General features: G+C 33.8%; 1 protein-coding gene across 2 annotated transcripts in view; it reads right to left on the bottom strand.

The window, feature by feature from the left end:
- LOC145268172 (uncharacterized) overlaps positions 1 to 20,623 on the bottom strand; it is a 192,512-nt gene that overhangs the window by 23,689 nt on the left and 148,200 nt on the right. For both annotated transcript variants that reach the window (XM_080123384.1, XM_080123383.1), the window contains exons 4-6: positions 16,355 to 16,467; positions 15,423 to 15,554; positions 216 to 404 (exon numbers count right to left, since the gene is read on the bottom strand). In XM_080123384.1, coding sequence (XP_079979510.1) covers positions 216 to 404; positions 15,423 to 15,554; positions 16,355 to 16,467 — 434 coding nt within the window. The remainder of the gene's footprint in view (positions 1 to 215; positions 405 to 15,422; positions 15,555 to 16,354; positions 16,468 to 20,623) is intronic.

Below are 20,623 nucleotides of genomic sequence, written 5' to 3'. Positions count from 1 at the left end.
AATGTTTGGTGTATTTAAGTCAGGAAACCGATATATTTCAGACAGCCTGATCTGGTAGCACCAGAGATTTGCCTTGGGAATGAAACATGGTCGTTTCTGCATAGATCATTTGTCATAAGTATATTTTTATAATACTGTGCACGTATGTGTGCTTATGCATTATGAATTGAAAAAAGATATTTTAAATAAATAAAAATGAAATAGTTTCCAATTACCTTCATTATAAGATCCTGTACACAAGTCGAAACTAAAGGATTTGAACTGGCTCTGGGTACTATCCCGGATTTACTTGGAATCATAAGATAGATTCCGGGTAAGGAAATTGACATACACCAGAGAATAGTTTTATTAATCAAATAATGACCTTTCAAAATATGATCCAATTCAGGAACCGGAGTTGATACCTACAAGAATAATAAAAAAAAAAAAAAGAAAGAAATCTTAAATTCAATATTGCACCAAGACTCGTTGAAGAATATTTTTTAAAAACATTTCTGATGTTTTGAACGAAATCTTAGTTCACTTTTAGATTTAAAAACAAAACCAAGTGCAGCAAAAGTTGTCTCCTCCTGCAAACATTACACCTTAAATAATATGAATGTAATATTTCCAACACACATTTTTTTGCAAAATGATAATATAATCATGTTAGTTTTTCTTTTTTATTGGGGTAGGTGGGTGTGATGCTAATTGTTAACCAAAGTCACTTGTAATTAGCAGTTTTCTGTGTGTTGAACGTTATGCCTAATAAGCGATGATAACCAAGAATCCGATAAAAAATGGTACGGATCAAAAACCTGAATGTCACGTCGGAATCTTCTGGCAGCTTACAATAAACTGCTAGAAAAACAACCGACAAAATCCAGCTCTATTAGTCAATCAGTAAACAACTTTCTGAAACTTTTCCATTTTCCATGAAAAAAAAAAAACACAAAAAACATTTGATTTTTCTTCATAGTTGTATCCATAGTTTAAAAAAAAATTTCTTTGAAACATTTGTTAAAAACTTATTTAATATACCTTCCTTGAAAAATAAAAAAAATTTTCATATAATTAAACTCATGGTAAGTCTTATCTTTTTGTGTTGAAGTTTGTTTTCAGTGTTTTGGATTTATCATCTCACAGTGGGCCCAGAGGTGGAAATAGGCCCAAAAAATATTCTCTCATTTTTGTTCACAATTAGCATATTCCAAATCTGCATTAAATTTTCTAAAAAACAAACAAAAAAAATTAAGTCCAGAGCTCAACTAGAAGTTGTTTTATGATATTTTGAAGTTGCCCAGATCGCGAAAACTTTCACGCGCGCACTGTAACCAAAAGATTCTGCTCTAAATCTAAGCGTTTGCAAAAAAATACCCTAAAATGGCCAAAAATTGCTATAAAAGACAGTTTATTCTTTTTCTATTGGTTTGTGGTTGTGAAGGGATCATACCAGAAGAATAATTGCTTTCAAAAGATTAGAGTATATGAAAAATTCAGCATTTCATGGAGAAATTTGAGAAAAATTCGCATATAAATTGCTGTTTTTCGGGGGGTGAAATTGACTAAACTGAGACCTTCAATCCAAAATAAGTCAAAAACGGCTATTCCTCACATATCAAAGTATAGTATTTTCTGAAAGTACAATCTTTATACTTTCAGAATTTGGCAGTTTTATGATGTGACTCTTAGCTGTTTTTTAGTTTATTGCTGATCAATTTCAGAGCCAATGTCACAGGTTTCGGATGAAAAAATCAGAGCTCCAATAACTCAACGCAGCAAAAATCCCCAAAAATTACACTAAGGGACAAAAAAAAAAAAGATTTAACATGTTCCTGATTGTTTTAGGAGAGTGGGAGGAGCATATAAAGAGGATAATTGGTCTTAAGGCATTTAAGCATTATTTCCTCCCTATATATATAATGTAAAAAAGGAGAAATTGGGGAATTTTTCTCTAAAATCTGACAAAAATAGCATTATTTCCTCCCTATTTTCCCCTAAAAGACAAAAATTTTCCACACAAAAAAGGAAAACTCAAAGAATAATCAATATAACCTCTAAACAATATTGTTAGCTACATCCTAGCCAATTTCTACCATTAAAACATGCTTTTAAGTTGATTTATTTCCATTTGTAGCCATTTTCAGGAAATCATATTTGAAAATTCGAAGGTGTAGAATAAAGGGCATTATTGCGAACTTTTAATTCACATATCTCGACATCCGTACAATCTTTTTCAATTCTCTAGAAAGCAGTATATTTGTGGATTGAAACTCTTAATGCAATGAATAATTGAGCCAAGACTCTCCAGCTCTTGACTTGAAATTGATGGATCAACCATACACCAAATTCATGCCGCACACTTCGACCATTGTTTCTAATCAGGGAGTCTGAAACTGATGAGGATCTCCTGAATCTCGTAATACCCACAACAGACAAGGCACGCTCTGAGCTGAAAGAAGTTGTGTGTGTTAAATATCAGGAGGACAATGCTGTTAATGTGAAGGTAACCATTCATGATTCAATGAAAGATCTCAAATTCAAGAGACATATATCTGGTTTAGGTGGAGCTGATTGCATCCTTTGTATCAGTCAAACGAAAGATTGGACAGATCGCGAAAAAGTTTCTGCAGGATTTCCAATTGAAAGGTCTGCAGAGGAAACGTGGAAGCTTTATGAACAGTTGGTTAATGAAGAGGACGATGTGCCTACTGAAGCAGGAGACTTTGAAGTTCGTCAAGGGCTTACTAAAAAACCACTTACCATATCGGACCAAACAAACATCTGCGTCACCCATTCATACATTAATGTCACCACATGGTTTTAAAAGTTCTGTATCGATGTCATATAGATTACAAGAATTGGGTCCAGAAATCTGGACCACTCGGTGAACCAATTCGGCAACCCAGAGAAAGAGTACTTGATGCGATTCTTCATGCCACAGGACTTTACCTTGATCGATGCAACAAAGCAAATGGAAAAGGTGGGACATCAACAGATGGTAACCAGGGAAGACGATTTTTCTCTGAGGAGGTACTCGGTGCCATCACAGAGTTGCTCTCGGGTCGTTCCTCCATTAAACATCAAGAAAACATTCTCCTTTTGCATCGCCAACTTTCCACCATTCTGTCTGTTGTGTTGTCTACACAGAAAGTTGACTTGACCAAGCTCAAGGACTTATGTGACACAGCTACATACAACATAATCGACAATTTTCCTTGGATCAGGATCAACCAAACTTTGCATGGAACACTTCATCACTCGGTCGAGTTGATTGGTTTGAATGACGGTCACGGTCTTGGAGGTATGTCTGAGGAATGCTTAGAAGCCAACAACAAAGATATTCGGAACTATCTCCAGTTTTTGTCTCGGAAAATCTCATCTATTGCACAGCTGACAGATGTGATGAGCCGGTTATTAGAACGATCTGATCCTGTCGTATGTCAGTTGAGTGCACGAATCCAGCATCCGAAATATTGCACAGAATGTGGTGCCACTGATCACACTATTCGTTCACATGCTAGACTGTTCAACCTCCCAAAAAGATGGTATTATTCTCTTGTAGAGAATATTCTTTTGAATTAATGCAATGCTATTGTCTACCATGAAATGGGTATTGTTCTGCATAGATTTCACTGACCCATGTATTGGTAAGAGTCGTTTTATTCATTGTTTCCCTAGTATATTGTAAATCATATTTGCAATGCCTTGTTCAGCTTGTTGAAATGCTTTGTCTCTTTTCTTGATCTTTTTTCTCTTTGATCTTAGCCATTAGTTTCAGAAAAATAAAATGAATGCATCGAAAGTTACAGGCCCAAATGTGTCATGTTCGACCAATTTAGGGCATTTTGACCCATTGTGGCCCTCTCAGGGACCCCGGAACTTACTGAAAATGGGCAAACAGTTCAGTTTCGGGTGTAAAACATCCATTTTTGAGTTCAGCACCATGGGAAACCACTAAATAAACATACATATCAATAATTTTCAAAAATCTGAGAATGTTACATTTCCCCTTATAAAAGTGTAACTCCATGCAAAATTTCAGAAAAATACAATGGATAGTCATTGAGAATTTTGGAATGCACGCACGAGGGTGAATTATAAGATTCTAATCCGACTAAAGTTGGGGATATTCTTGGACCCCAAAATGGGAAAAATAGCCTGGAAACCATTTTATTTATGCTCCGATAGTACTCACAGTGTTGTAAATGATTATTCTGACGTAATAAGCCTTTTTTACTAGGTCGCATAAGTCAGTAAAATCTGTGTCACAATCCTATTTTCAAAGTTTTGCGATCTGGGCCCACTGTGCATCTGACAGTGTTCACCGCAGTTTTTTTCTGGTTGCTTACTGTAAACTTTCAGAAGATACCAACACAATCTTGAGTCAGGTTCTGAATCAGTAAAAAAAAAAAATGAATAAAAATACTTCTACCCGATCATGGCTGACAGAATGTAAAAAATTACCCCTGTGGATTAAAAAAAAAAAAGAAAAGTTCAGTTCAAAATGATTCATAAGTTCCCCAAATACAACATAAAGATTCCCACGTTTGAAAAGATATACCTGAAAAAGGTCAGACATTACATTAACTGAAACATTATGAGAATAATATCCAACATGAGAACGGTAGTACGAATAACCTAAATAATCAATTATCATCTCAAACATTCTGAAACTTGATACTTTTTTTAGTCACACTCCTCCTTTCTTCTTCCAGCACTTTAAATTATTCATTCACCACCTCCCACTACTTCTCTTTTCATTAACCCTTTATGACATCATTCAATGTGCACGGTAACAAGATCAACTGTTAGTAGCATATAGTTTGTATCATATTATTTTGTAGGACTTTTTTTATGATTTCAAAATTATACAAGTTATTCATATAAATAACGTATATGTGTAAGAGTTATTTCCCTTTAGCTTGTTTGGCTGGTATTGATTTATAAAAAGGAGATTCAATCTTTGCACTGCTTTTTCCTGTATCAAAGGAAATGTCTAGCTAAACATCATCTTTTTTGAAAAGACACGCATGCTGAAAGAAATGTAATATTTTATACCTATATATATATTATACGAATAGCTGAGGCAAACATACAAATTCTCTGTGATTAATATTTATTCAACTCAAATCATTATTGGTATGTTTTTAGAAATGCTTATAGAAGTCATTTGGTGTTTGTGTAGTTTGGTGATCTTTTAAACCAACGCATTTCAGGTGAAAACATTATTATGTACTTATGTGATATGTTAAAATTAGTATAAATTACAAAAATTTTTTAAAAAATGGTACAGTAGAAAAATAATTATATGATTGATTGATTGGTTGGTTGGTTGGTATATCAACCTATGTAGTTATTTAATGCCAGAGTCTTTTATATGCATTAATAGTTATAGGTTTTATGTATGTATCTGGTGTTCAGTGTATGTTTATATAGTTAGATAAGGTATTTTTTTTTTTAATTTTGTTGAGTAACCCTGTTATCTTTAGATATTTGAGAAGAGTAGTTGGGTCTAGATGAGTGAATATGTCTTTTACAGTTTTTTCATTATATAGATTCAGTTGGTTTGTTTTCAAGTCTCCGCATATTGTTCCTATTTACAATGCTTCCCTACGGGACAGAGTTAGACACCAGGGTCGTTTTTTAACGTGGAGAAAAGGAACAAAAATAAAAATTGTCTCAGTCGTGAAGGATTTCTCCTCCACTGAAAGAGAACAAGAAATAGAAGTGCAGCATCTGAAGAACAGATGGTATTTATTTGCTCCCCCACTGAGCAAATTAGGCACAAGGCCGTTTTTAATGTGAGGTAAAAACCAGCTCCCCTAAAAGTAGGCAAAAAGGGGGCACTCTGGTTACCAAAAATAATAATTGTCCCAGTATAGAGGGTTTCCCCTCCATTGACTGGTACAAATTATCTTAAGTGCAGCATCTGAAGAACAGATACTACATTTTGATCTTGTCCTGAAGACTGTTAATATGTGATTTACTGTGTATGGTTCCTGGCAGGGTGTGCAAAGTGGGGCTTTTTTTATGACCTATTCGGAGTCTTGTTATTAAAACTTTCTCCTTTCTGGTCATTCTTTTGTTTGGTTTCTGTTTTCCTATGGTTTCCTGGATTTGGTATAACTTGTTTCTAGCGCAGGAGTTTCACGACTCTTGCCATGTGTTTCTAATATATTTGTTAATGATTTGTTTTAGATCGGTATGAGGGATCTTATCATTGGTTGGGGTCAAATTTAGTGCTGCTTTCGCTGCTTTGTCAGCTCTATCGTTGCCCTTTATGTTGATATGACTGGGTATCCAACAAAAGAGAATGTTTTTATCATTAGGAATATCATCAAATCTATTTAGGGTTTTGGTGATTATTGGGTTCGTTGGTTTCCTGTTTTCCAGTCTTTCGAGTACTGATTTAGCATCTGAGCAGATAATGAATTGCTTATCTTTAGAAGATTCTATAAGATCGAGTGCCATATCAATGGCAGATACTTCAGCACTGTAGATTGATGCTTTGTCTGGTAATATTTTGATTAGGATTGTTTTATTGCGTATGGCTGCACATCCAACATTATCTTCATCTTTTGAACCATCTGTATAAATTGTTGAGTGTTTGGAATACTTATCTTTAATTATTTGGAATTTTTCTTGATATATGATTGGATTGGTTTTTGTTTTAGGGTATTTAATTAGGTCTGATATTATTTTTAGTTGTTTTGTCAGCCAGGGGGGATATTTAGGTTTTACAGATTCGTGTATTGTTGCAATATCTATCTGGGCTTTATTTATGGATTCTTCCATACGTAGGCTAAATGATTTTATAGAATTTTCTTTTCTATCAAAGAGGCTTTTGTATTGGGGGTGAAAGGCACATTTGTAGGCAGGATTAGTTGAACATGAAGCCAACTTTGTATAATATTGTAGTCCTAGTTTTTCTCTTCTAAGTGATAATGAGGGTTCATCTGCTTCTACATATAAACTTTCCACTGGGGAGGTGGGGAAGGCTCCTAGAGCCAATCTTAGTCCTTGGTGATGCATTGTGTCTAATTCCTTTATGTAGGACTTTCTTGCGGATCCATAGATATAGCATCCATAATCCAACTTGGATCTGACAAGGGATCTGTATAATTTAACTATTGAGTCTTTGTCTGCACCCCAGTCTGTGTGAGCTACTATTTTTAAGAGTTGGATGGCTTTGTTGCATTTTTGTTTGAGGTATTTAATATGGGGAATGAATGTTAGCTTTTTATCGAAGATGATGCCCAGATATTTATACTGATCAACTATAGGTATAATTTCATTATCCAGTGTCAGTATTGAGTCATGGTGCATTTTCTGGGTTTGGCAGAAATGAATGGCTTTTGTTTTTTCTTTTCAAAATTTAAAACCATTTTTTGTTGTCCATTCATTTATTTTGTTTAGACACAGTTGTAAATGGCATTCTATTCTTGGAATATATTTTGATCTATAACGGATCAGGAAATCACCCACATAGAGGGCACATTCTGTTCCTACATTTATATTTTTAACGATATTATTTATTTTAATGCTAAAAAGCGTGAAAGACAGGATGCTTCCTTGTGGTACCCCCGTTTCTTGTTTTTTACTGATGGATAGAGTATCACCTAATCGTACATTAAATTGTCTATTATTTATAAAATTTGTGATGAAAATGGGCATTTTGCCTTTTAATCCAAGCTCTTGTAGATCTTTTATAATGCCATGCCTCCATGCAGAGTCGTAGGCTTTTTCAATATTGAAAAAGACTGCCGTAAGATGTTCTTTCTTGATAAAGGCTTCTCTGATGAAGGTTTCTAGCCGGATCAGGTGGTCCATGGGGCTTCTTTCATTCCTAAATCCTGACTGATAATCTGTAATCAGTTATTTGTCTCAAGGTACCATATTAATCTGCTGTTAATCATTCTTTCCATTATTTTGGAAATATAGCTAGTGAGTGCTATAGGTCGGTAATTCATGGGATTTGTAGAGTCCTTTGATGATTTAGGTATAGGGATTACTATGGTCTGCCTCCATATTTCAGGGACGTTGCCACTTTCCCAAATATCATTGAATATTTGTAGTAGGTAATCTGTAGACGTATCAGGAAGTTGTTTTATAAATTGATAATGGATTTGATCAGGGCCAACAGCTGAGTCACAAGCTTTGCCTAGGGATCCTTTCAATTCATTTTTAGAGAATGGCTGGTTGAATTTTTCTGTATTATTTGTCTGAAACTGGAGTTTTTCATTTTTCTGCTTTTTCCTTAATAATTTTGAATTTTTGGTTAGAATTTTTGGAGGAGGAGATTTTTGCAAAAGTTTCAGCAAGACAATTTAACATTTCTTTCTTGCTAGTAATTTTTTGGTTATTATAGATCAGGTGTTTAGTAGGGTTGCTGTTACTTTTCCCTGAGATTTTACGGATCATGTCCCAGACCTTTTTACTTTTTGTATTTATTTTTGATACATAGTTTTTTCCATGACGTTCGCTTTGATTCTTTAATGGTTTTGCGAGCTTTAGCTGTACTGTTTTTATATTTATCGAGATTTTCTTTAGTTGGTTCTTTTTTGAATTTCCTTAGCATAGCTCGACGAGTTCTGATGGCTACTTTGCATTTTTTGTCAAACCAGGGTTTATTATGTTTTGGGGAGGTAGAGCTTTTTGGAATGCATTCCTCTGCAATATTATACAGTGTATTAGTAAAATGTGCGATATTATTTTGGTTTGGGTTATTATCCGATGTTAATTTAGTCCGGCATAAATTTTGGAATTTTTTCCAATCAGCCTTCTGTAAGTTGGGGTATTTTGTTTTCTGGCATTGGATCATTATTTTCAAGTGTAATGGGAAAGTGGTCACTTCCATATGGCTCTTCTAGTACATTCCATTTGTAATCCAAGGCAAGTGTTGGATCACACAATGTTAAATCAATTGATGTGAATGTACCAGTTCCTGGGTGTAAATAAGTGTGTGTTTTATCATTAAACAGGTATAGATTTTCATTATTATATTTTCTATAATTTTTCGCCTCTTGCTTGTTTTTTCACTTCCTCATATCTCATTATGGCTGTTTAAGTTTCCCATAATGATGTATGGCTTTGGAAGTTGCTGTATTAGTTTGCTCAGATCTGTTTCTAAGATGCTTTCATTGGGGGGGGGGGGTATGTATAGTGAGCAAATGTTGATGGTTTTGTGGAGTGTTACTTTTATTGCAGAGCCTGTAGTTTAGTATCGAGTTATATTTGACTTTGGGGTATGTCATTTCTAATAAGGATTGATGTACCTCCACAGGCTCTGAGTCCAGTATTGTGTATATAGTTATACTGATTGTAATTTAAAATTTTTATATTGTCATCCGATTTCATAAAGGTTTCTTGGAGACAGACTACTACTGGAAGAAAGTTATCGAGTAGAATAGTGAGCTCATTTAGGTTTGCCTTTAGACCATGACAATTCCACTGGATTATATTATTTGTTTCATTTCTATCTGGTATGATTGTGTGTGTCATGTTTTGTATTTTAGTTTGTTATTTGGGTGTTTTGGGTTTAGTTATCTTTATGTTTGCCTTAGGTCCTCAGCAGTCCCATTGAATGATAGTTTGAGTTTTTTATTGTGGTCTGTCATTTTATTTGTCTGGGGGTGTTTTGTCTTCTACCGCCATCTCTTCCAGTGTTCCTATTTTGTTTCCTCCTCTTGAGGTTGATTGGGATCTAGATCTTGGTTTGTTTGTTTTTTCTTTAGTTTTTGTTTTATTGGGTGATGGTGTTGTTTCATTTGATTTGTTTATAAAAAGGTTGTTTTCATTTGGTGAGTTTTTTTTTTTTTCTTTGTTTGATTTAATTTGAGTTTTTTGATTTGTTGGTTCTGTTTTTTTTTTTTTTGTTGTACTCTTGTCGACTGATTATTTCCAGAGTTTAGGATTAGTGTTTTAATTTCTTTCATTAGGTTTTTCATCTCTTTTATCAATTGAGATATTTCTTCAGTTTTTATTTCTGGAGGATTTTTTGTATAACTTTGAGAACTTTGATTTGTGTGTATTTTAGCATTCTTGGTTACTTCTGAGTATCTTGTGTTCATAATTTTCCTGGCTTCCGAGAAGGTTATATTTTTTGTGTACTTTATTGTTGTTATTTCTTTTTCTTTTAGCCATGTTTTGCATCCTTTGAAGTCAGCTGAATGGTTTTCACTACAGTTTGAGCAATTGGGGTCTTTTTTGCAGTCACTATCTTTGGATTTTTCACCACATCTTATACAGATTGGTGATTTGGTGCATTTGGATTGGTGATGTCCAAATTGTTGACAATTGTAGGACCTTAGAGGGTTTGGGATGTATTTTTCAACGTTCACTTTTAGGTATCCAATTTTAATCTCACTTGGAGGATTTGTGGAGTCAAAGGAGAGTATATATGTATTTGTCAATATAGTTTCTCCATTTCGTTTTATTCTTATTCTTTTTACATCTGTAACACTTTGGGATGATAGATTAGATAAAATTTCCTCAGTCGAGCAATTTGATAGTTCACTGCATCTAATGACTCCTTTTGAGGAGTTTAGGTATGGGTGGGGATAAGTTTTAATTTTTATATTGTTAAAGGTTTGTCATTTGAGAATTTCTTTAGCTTGTGTTTTTTGTTTCAATTCGATAAGTATGGTGTTATTTTGCAGTCTTTTTATCATTTTGGGTTTTATTTTTTGAGAGAAAATTTTTTCCATTGTAAAAGGTGAAATTTTCTTTTTTTTCAAGTGTTTCCATTACTAAAAATATTGAGTTTTCTTTGATTGAGCATTTCTGTTCGTCCTCTGAACTTGAAATGCCGGAAACATCTGAAAAACTTCTTTTTTGGGGGGTTTTGGGGGTAATAAAAAACCATAATCAAAATAAGATTGTCTTTTCATCATCTTTGCTCCCCATCCACCTCGGAGCCCTATATGGGAAGTGCCTGGGGGGGGGGGACCCATTCACCCAGGCTCAATAAGGATACAAAGATGATATACTCGATTTACGTGATATCATTCATGAGCACCTGTTTTCCTTTGATGTTACTCTGGGATACGTAGTAATTTAAAGGTTTTGCAGCCATGTCATAGATATTTCACTTCGTCGATTGACCCTCAGTCACTGCTTTCCACCATATATTAGAAAATAGTTATTTGTGGGGAAGGGATAGGCATATTGTGTTAATGATATGTTTATGGGGTGGGCAATATATGGTGGGGCTTGACATGACCATCGAATTGATCGAATCGGGCCCCTCCGACCGCCCACCTAGCCCAGTATGTGCCAAAGTGGTGTGTTGGGAAGTGGGGGTACTAAAACCTGACCTTCAAGTCTCTCAACCATTAGGATTCCGTCCTAAAGGTATTACGGGTTGCTACCATTGAGGGACTTCTACTCTCTGCAGGGGGGTAGTTGGCATGTTCTGATGCCCTGCCAACAGAGTCAAGTGAAATCTGATCAGAATTTGAAGAATAAATATTTAATAGAATGTATTTGTTTTTTTTTAAGTCGGCAATGGCAATTAAAGGGTGGCTCCACATTCCCTAAAGCCCGCAAACTGGGGCCTCACCATCACATATAGTTTAAGGTCATACCAGGACCGGAAAAATAATTTTAAAAAAAAGAAAAAAAGAAAAAAAAAACAGAATTCAAAATAGTAGGGAATACAGTTTTCTCTTCCTTGCAACCTCTTTCCTACAAAAGAGATGTTGTGAGCCTGTCTCGGCTTCATTATTTTCATGGCAAATGCTCGTCTGAGCTCCAATTTATAGTCCCTCCTCACTAAACTTTCATGAAAAACACTAGCTTAAACCACTATCAATAATTTCCCTCACTCTTTATCTGTGCTTAAACCTGAATGCAAATTCCATGAACAAAGTTTCTTTCTTAGAACTGCACACCTGCAGAACTATTCTGTTTACCTACTTTCCAGTTGACTACAATGCAGTCACCTTCAAGTCTAATGTAAGTTCTTGATGAGCTGTCCCCTTAAGTAATCCAATTTACCAAATTTTTACTACTAATAATTACTATATTATCCCATTGACTACTGTACACTCATTAACCCTTATCTTGAGTGGCCTCCGGACTTTGATAAGTGGTGACTCCTCGGTATAAAAAAATAAAAAAATAAAAATAGAATTTATCAAATTATCAAGTTTTATGTTTTAATATGAAAGTATTGTACAACCAAGTCAGTATGACAAACAAGAGGAGATAACTCTCGACTTAAATTGACTTAAGCATCCGACATTTTTAAACAAGTTGCAAGGACATAATGGTAATTTGTTTATTAAAAATATATCTAACACATCTTCTACTGAATCATTTTTTGTAATTTTTGTAATTTATACTAATTTCAACATGACACATAAGTATGTAATAATGTTTTCACCTGAAATGCGTTGGTTTAAAAGATCACCAAACTACACAAACACCAAACGACTTCTATAAGCATTTTTAAAACACAAATAATAATTTGAGTTGAATAAATATTAATCACAGAGAATTTTTATGTTTGCCTCAGCTATTCGCTCAGATATAAAATATTGCATTTCCTTCAGCATGCTGATCTTTTCAAAAAAGATGGTGTTTATACAAGCACAGAGTTCGTTTATTTTCAGTTTTCACATTGTCAACCTTGCATTTATATTTGGTCTCAATCATGTGCATTTCAAATAAATAATCTTTCACCTGTCAGACTAAAGTTCCTCAGATTTTTTCTCAAGTGTTACTGCTATAGAATGCTTTACGAAAGTATATGAGATAGCGTATTGAGAGTGAATTTTATCAAAACTAAAGGAAGAGTTTATCAGGTATGTGGGTACTTGTACAGTTTAGTCAAGACATTAAAAAATGAAAATATCGAAAAAAGTTTAACTTGTATGTATCCGTTATGGGACGAAGTTCTCTGGAAAAAAATTTCACTTACTTTCATCAAGTAGTTTTTTCTTTACAGCGAAAAAACAATTTGTTATGATACTGAGCAAAATGTTCGATTTTTAGGAAGAAAAGCTAGTATTAGAGATGGGGAGGGGTGTCAGCGCTTTAACTGGAGTTATCTCCCTTTGTCATTTCTAAAATTCAAACAATTTTTTTTTAAATCCAAGATGGCCGCCTTCAACACGCTCACATAAAAACGTGTTTTTCCGCTGTAAAAAAAAAAACAAAAAAAAAAAAACTACTTGATAAAATTAAGTGAATTTTTTTTTTTTTTTCGGAGAACTTCGTTCTATAATGGATATATACAATTTAAACTTTTTTTTTAATATTTTCATTTTTTAATGTCTTGACTAAACTGTACAAGTATGTGTATGCAATATGATGATGCATGGAAACCAAACCAATGAGGATTGAAGGCATGCGTTGCATGGAGAGAAATGATATGAGAATGATACAATGGATTTGTAATAAGAGTTTTAAAAATAAAATTAGATCTAATTTTTTTAGAGTAAGATTAAATCTTGACAGGATAGATAACTGTGTGCAGAACAGGAAACTTTGATTGTATGGTCACATTGAAATAACTGATGAGAATTCTTCATTTTGTAGATGTAAAACAGTTGTGATGGCAGGTTTAGTTGGCTGGAGTGGGCAGGTATTTAGTTTTCTCAAACTGCAAGAACTATGACACCAGGGTCAGGAAATGGGGTTGGGAAGTCAGCGCCCCCAGGGAGGAGCACTCTAACCTGCAAAAAGTGGCTGGGCAGCTCCATGGTAGTCCCTAGTAAGGGTGCCTCAGGCAATTAGCAATTCACTAACCCCTTCCTCAAAGAGAGAAGACAAAGTCTGGGAGTGGCACTACACCTGTTTTACAAGTACTTTAATTGAATATGCCCTGATAAATTCATAGAACTTTTGTCCCCTCGACATACATACTCCTCGACTAACCTGACAAGCAACAAAACTCCACCTCTTCACTGTTAAGGTCTCTAGATGCCAGAAAGCCTTTTAGTCTAATAGTTTCTTCCATTAAATTCCTAGACTTTGGAATTCCCTCTCTGTTTCCTGCTTCCTTGACTGTATTACCCTGCAGAAGTTTAAATTTTATTTAAACAGACTACCTTGCTGCTCAACTCCCCACCGTCCTCTGTTAGACATGATTCCAAATAGTAGCCCACTAAATTCCAAGTGGCAATATGCCTTGTTTAAGGTGAAAAAAAATTTGTAAAAAAAGTAGTGATAAAAATGAAATGGCGAGAAATAAGCATAAAGACCTGGTCAGAAATAGTTTGGAAATGAATTTCTAAAAGCCATCCAACACATGCCTATATGTAAAACTAATGTTAAAAGCGAATACGATAATGATTAGACTTTTGGATGATACAATACAGTATGCATTTGTGGCAATTAGTTGAAAACTAGCAGGGAGACTCAACATTGCCCGGAATTGAATGATGATCAACAAATGTTTCACACTCCCATATTTTTTTTTTGTCATCAAATCGATTGTTTGCTCTAATTGGGGACCCATTGTGGTTCACCGGAAAAAAAGCTTCACATGACTCTCCCAGTGACTTAGTCCACAATACATTGTAGTCTACATTGCACTGTATAGAGAACCAGCTGTTGATTTCATAAAATTATTTTTTATATATAACGGCTTGAATTAAAGTTTAAAATGCAAAACTCAAGCATCATACGTCAATTTTGCTCTAAACAGAAACATTCACTTGGAACACACCCCTGTCATATCAAAGAAACTACTATTTATTTTAGATGCCTAGCCTTACTGCTTGTGCAATGATAAAATTTTCAATTTAAGTTTAAAATGAGAAAGTCAAGTATCATGGTGCAATTGTGCTTATAAAAAATATAAATTTCAAACGCACACTTGTCATATCAAAGAACCTACTCTTGATTTTATACGTTGGGCCTTTTGGCTTATGCGGTAATAAAACTTATCAAATGCACTTGTAATGTTAGGTAGTGTAATGTTGTTAACTTTGGTCAAAATCAACTGTTCCTTATTTTAGAGTTTTTTGAGCATCGGTTATTAATACTTATTCCGATACAAAACCTATCTAAGAACACTGTCAGGCACATAAAGTACCTCCGTGTGAAATTTCATAAAATTCGACCCAGCCTTTTTTGGGTCCATAGGGAACAAAATTTCTCTCTCTCTCTCTCACACACACAAAATTCCTTTCATATAATAGAAGATAAGGCTTAAAAACATGAATAATCATTTTCCAGATTTTAACAAAATGTATCTCTTTAAAATTAGTAGATGCCGGTTCAGTTAACAGGGGAAGCTCAAGGAAAATGCAGGAACAAGTGATAAGAATGCACTTGAGAGAAAGAGAAAGACAGAATGAAATAAAGACCTGGGTGGTGATACATTAGTTTTGGAGTCAATTTCTAAAAGCCATCCAACACATGCCAGCACGTAAAATAAATGTTAAAGTGATGAGGTTTTTCTTTTGACAATTAAAATATCTTGAACGTACCTCTTCCATATGAGATTTAGATCCTGTCAGTATACTAATCACCCATTCGTGAACGCTGCAAAAAAGGTGTGGGCAATGCTTTTCCATCCAGGCCATGAACTCCGAGTATGCCAATCTTTCGTTTATGCCATACTGAAAAATAAAAAAGGTACATACCAGATTAGTAGATAAAACAAAAGCATTAATCATTTTAAAACTTTTATAATTATAATCTTTTTTTCTAAAATACAAATGTGTGTGTGTGTGTGTGTGTATATATATATATATATATATATATATATATATATATATGTATGTATGTATATATGTAACTCTCAACATATCAAAGGCATTTAAGAGGGTTTGGCATAAAGGTCTACTTCAAAAGATTTCCAGCTATAGATAATCCGGAAATTTCTTTTCAACCATTGAATCCTTTCTTTCTGACAGTTTTATACAAGTAGTTGTTGACAGGCAAAAGTCTGAAAGCTCAATGCAGGCATGCCTCAAGGATCCATCCTAAACCAAACTTTCTCCCTTCTCTTCATCAAAATCTCTCAAATCACATCCTAAGTTTCTTTGTCGACATACACAAAGATGACACTACTATCTATGGCAACACTTCAAAGACCAGCAATGACCAAGATCTCTCTGAGATGAGCATGTGCAATGGGGCAAAAGATAGCTGGTTAATTTTAACATATCCCAAACCATACCTCTACCTTCATGAGAGTAAAGAAATGTTAATGTTTATGACTATGACAATGATATGAAAATTAAAAAAGTCAACATGCAAATAATTAAGCTGATTGGCTTATAAAAACTTTTGGTTAAAAATAAAAATAGATAAATAAATAAAATGGCCAAAAATGTTAAAATTTCATCAACACAATCTAATAAATTTACTAAAAGTATTTATTCATTGAATAGAGTAGATGTAGTGTTTTACTTACCATATTTTTAACCATGGCATCAAATATACGTTCATCATTTTCGAAATGGGAATATGGAATCGAAGATAAAGACAAAGTGAGAGCATAACAAATAGAAACCAAATTCTTGCTGTCTGAAAAATATTTAAAAAGTACAAATTTATTTTTTACATCTGAAAGTACTTGTTGTTAGATGGATACGACCTATAATGTATATATCTATATAGTTGTTTTTTTTTTCTCATTCTGACATTGATTTCAGAAGCCTATTTTTTTTCTATTTAAAAATTATTAAAACAAACTTTTTAATATACTCAGTCATGAATATGCGAACAACTATTGATACATGAAAGTCAACTAATTTGCATATTCCATTGAAAAATCAGCATTTATTATTTATTTTTTATGGTTTCTTAGATGTTTGGTTTCATTTCACTTTTGCGCTGAATTCTATTTATACATACTGTCTATATTCTGCGCAGTTGCATAGAATTCAAGATGAAAACGTTTTAGCACACTGAAAAAAAAATCTCTACCAAACTCCTCTCTGAATATCTGGTATACAGAGTTGAATCTGATGTATAGGATATTTGGATCTGTAGCACACTTCCAATTTGTTTTTTTTTAGCTGGCAAAACTCGTTGCTAAAGGGTTAAAATTGAAAACAAAACATTGACTTTGGCCTGGCGTAATTCGATTATACATGTTTTTCCTGCACATGCGCTAATTAAAAATTAAACAAGATTATTTTTTGCAGTTTTTGTATACATATTGATCTAGACCATATGCTAACGAATAAGGCTGGAGAGCTATATATTTTGGTTTTGATTTTAGCTGATAACACACAAATAATTTAAAAAATTTTTTTATTGAAATCAATACTGGATACAATATCATAATAGAGAATTGTCTGTATAATAATACAAAATCTGCACAAATTAAAATATAGTATTTCTATATTTAAAAGGAGACACCTTTTCCTACCTTAAAATTATCTCCTTTGCTAAGAGACTTTTTGAAGCATAGTTGACCATCTATGGTTATCTACCCTTGCATGACCGGATGACATAAGAAAACAGAAAATTCAAAATGGCGGATACTACTGAAATCTGTTTAGTGACAGACAATTAAATCCGCCTGATTTATAGTAATTCTTTTAGTTGTAAAATTGTTAATAAACTATTTATTACTGTTGATCTCCAGAGAATTATTTTCTTTCATTTATTTCTTCATATTTGTGTTCTTAACATTTGCAGATTACCTTACAATAATACTAATGAAATAGTTGGATTAGTTCAATTATCTTCATCTCGGTTGGTATTTTTACAAAATTTCGGTTGATGTAACCTTCAATCTCCTTCAAGTATATCTTTTCAAATTTGGAAATCTATATGTAACAGTGCCGTTACAAACAAGAGGAAATAAAAATCCAAGTCGGAATTTTTTCTTTAACAAGTTTTTTTTTTTACCGTTATAATTGTTTCAACACCAATTAAAAGTCTCCCACCATCGTCAATCTCACCCAGTGTACACTTTTCTTCTTCCTCCGACTGCATGCCAACCCATTCTTGTCCTTGACTTTACATACCCATTTTCTTTGACGTTAACTTTCTTTCCCCAGAGCATGTGGTGTCCTTTTTCTTTTTTCTTGTTGCACCAACTTACACCCACTTCCTAATTTGCATATGTGCGTTTTTTGGCTGCTGCTGCTAATCTCTTCGCAAGCCAGCCATCCTTTGTTGCTGCTGATATTTTTCCATGCACTCATATCCACTATGTTACATATAGAATTTCAAACAGAACCCTAATCTACAGGATGACATTTCTTGTTCATTGTTCATGACTGGGGTTGAAGTATTAAGTAATTTTTATCTTATTTTTAGCTAGTACCACCCACGATAAGAATTGCACCTTCAATCTCCAGAAAACTGTCACTCAGAACTTATTGTTAGTCAACACTTTATTCTTTACACTATGGGTTCGTCAACATAAAGGTTCCCTCTGAATTGTAAAAGAAATATCTAAAGAAAGGTGAAAGGTTACATAAACTAAAACGTTTTGAAAATAGCATCTAAGATAATAAGCCAAATTATCTATCCTTATCTAAAAGAAACAATGAGATGATATTTCAGAAGATGATAATTATAAAATAGTGTTTACATAAAATACGATTTTCACTTGTGACTAATTCTAAGTAAAAGCTTTTATATATACGTATCATGCAAAAATAAATATTCTCACAAAAAACAAAAAAACTAGAAGAAAAATGATCGAGTAGAAGATTAATTACAAGATAGAACTTATTGCAAATTGCATTTATATCTTATTATGTAATGTTAAAGATTACTCTAAAACCAGGGGAGGTAATGCAGTATGTCATTTTGGCTACCAGCACTTCTACTCTTATCAATAGCAGACTGAAAAGTATAACCAATTTTTATTTTAGATAAAAAGTTTTATACAATTTTCGACTCGATAAATTTTTCTGATTTTTTTGTGAGTATACTTAGTTCTACATATGTAAGTACATGAAAACGTTTTTTCTTGAAATGCGATATATAAGCACCAAAAACATTTCTTTATAATGCAGAATTGATGATGAAACCATTCTTTATAATGCAGACTTGATGGTGAAACCATTCTTGATGGTGAAACCATTCATTATTATGCAGACTTGATGGTGAAACCATCTATCTTCTATCTATATATATAAAAGCGAAAATGTATGTATGTATGTATGTATGTATGTTTGTGTGTCTGCTAAAAACTTTTGACCGACAGAACAAGAATTCACAAACTTGGTCTCATATGAAAGCCCCACCCTCCGGACGACAAATATAAAAAAATTGGCCCAAAAGGACTATCAGAAGTGCGTCAACTGATCGATTTTGTTGGGGGAGGGCCCAAAAAAGTGACATTTTAATGTTAAACATTACATATTTTTAAGTCGATTTATAACTGACCCAAAAAAATATGGGCGCCAACTCTTCTACATAAAGTATACACGGGGCTGTTTATTTTGGGTCAACTTGTATTTAAAACTCGCCGAGTCATGGCACGTGATCTTGACGTCAGCAAGCTGTAATGGCAGTCTGAATTTAAAAAACATTGTTGTTATCGGTAAAAAAAAATTTAACCCTCACACAAGCTAAACTATGAACTTCTACGCTATGACAACGTTACCAAAGTTATTAGCACGTTAAAAATAGTTAGATATGATAGTTAAACGAAAAATAACAAGCCAAAAATGTGAAGTAAAAAAAAAAATACGCTTACAAAAAATATTAACAATTGAAGTTTTTACAAAAAAAAAAAACAGCAAGACGCCATTTTCTTTTTTAGTAACACTCTTTAGAGTAAGGAAGACGAAGAGAGAGAGAGAGAGAGAGAGACACACGCAAACAGAGAGAGAGAGAGAGAGAGAGAGAGAGAGACACGCAAACAGAGAGAGACACAAACAGAGAGAGAGAGGGGGGGTGTCAACAACGCATGCGTCAGATGACGTCATGACCTGATTTACTTTAAATAGTTCAAAAACCGAACAAATTTCATATACGTCGCTTTAGCGCAGGTAGTTAAGGCCTTGGTTCATTATCTAAATGTTTTGGGTTCGAATCGTGGTGCGAGATGTTTTTTTTTTTTTTCGATTTTTTAAATTTAAATATTGAACCCTGTATTATTTAAGCTATTTTTCACGTAACCTTCGTTTTGCTGTTTATTTTTTTTACTTTGCTTATTCTTAGCAACACCCCAAAACACCCGGGTACCCACTGATTTTTTAAATTTTAATATCAAAACAAGCCATTTTTTATGTTTGTTTTTCTGTTTTCATCGTTCGTTTGCCTTACGTTAGTTTTTTTGTGTTTTTTTTTTAATGTTTTGATTACCCCCCCCCACTTAATTAAAACGTTTTCTTTTCTTACTTCGCTTATAACAATGCTTACACCGTCATCGTCGTCGTAACGCTCGACAGCTTTCAAACATCTTTCACTTATTTGCTTATAACAATGCTTCATTCTGGCTGGCCGATTTTATTTTCAAACTTTGCCTCAGGGCTTTGGCTTCAATCCTACCCACCCCGGTTTCTTTTTTATTTAACACCACACACACCTACAAACACTCGGGCAATGCCAGGTACCCCTCGCTAGTATATATATAAAAGCCAAAATGTATGTATGTATGTTTGTGTGTATGTTTGGATGTCTGCTAAAAACTTTCGACAGACGCAACGAAAATTCACAAACTTGGTATCACATCGATGGTCCATCCTTTGCTCGAAAAATATCGAAA

This window comes from Euprymna scolopes, chromosome 43 (genome assembly GCF_053919585.1).
Source record: "Euprymna scolopes isolate OS-2025 chromosome 43, ASM5391958v1, whole genome shotgun sequence".
Classification (NCBI taxonomy): Eukaryota; Metazoa; Mollusca; class Cephalopoda; order Sepiida; family Sepiolidae; genus Euprymna; species Euprymna scolopes.
Note: the sequence above shows the minus strand (reverse complement) of the source record. Positions and strands in the feature narration are given on the sequence as shown.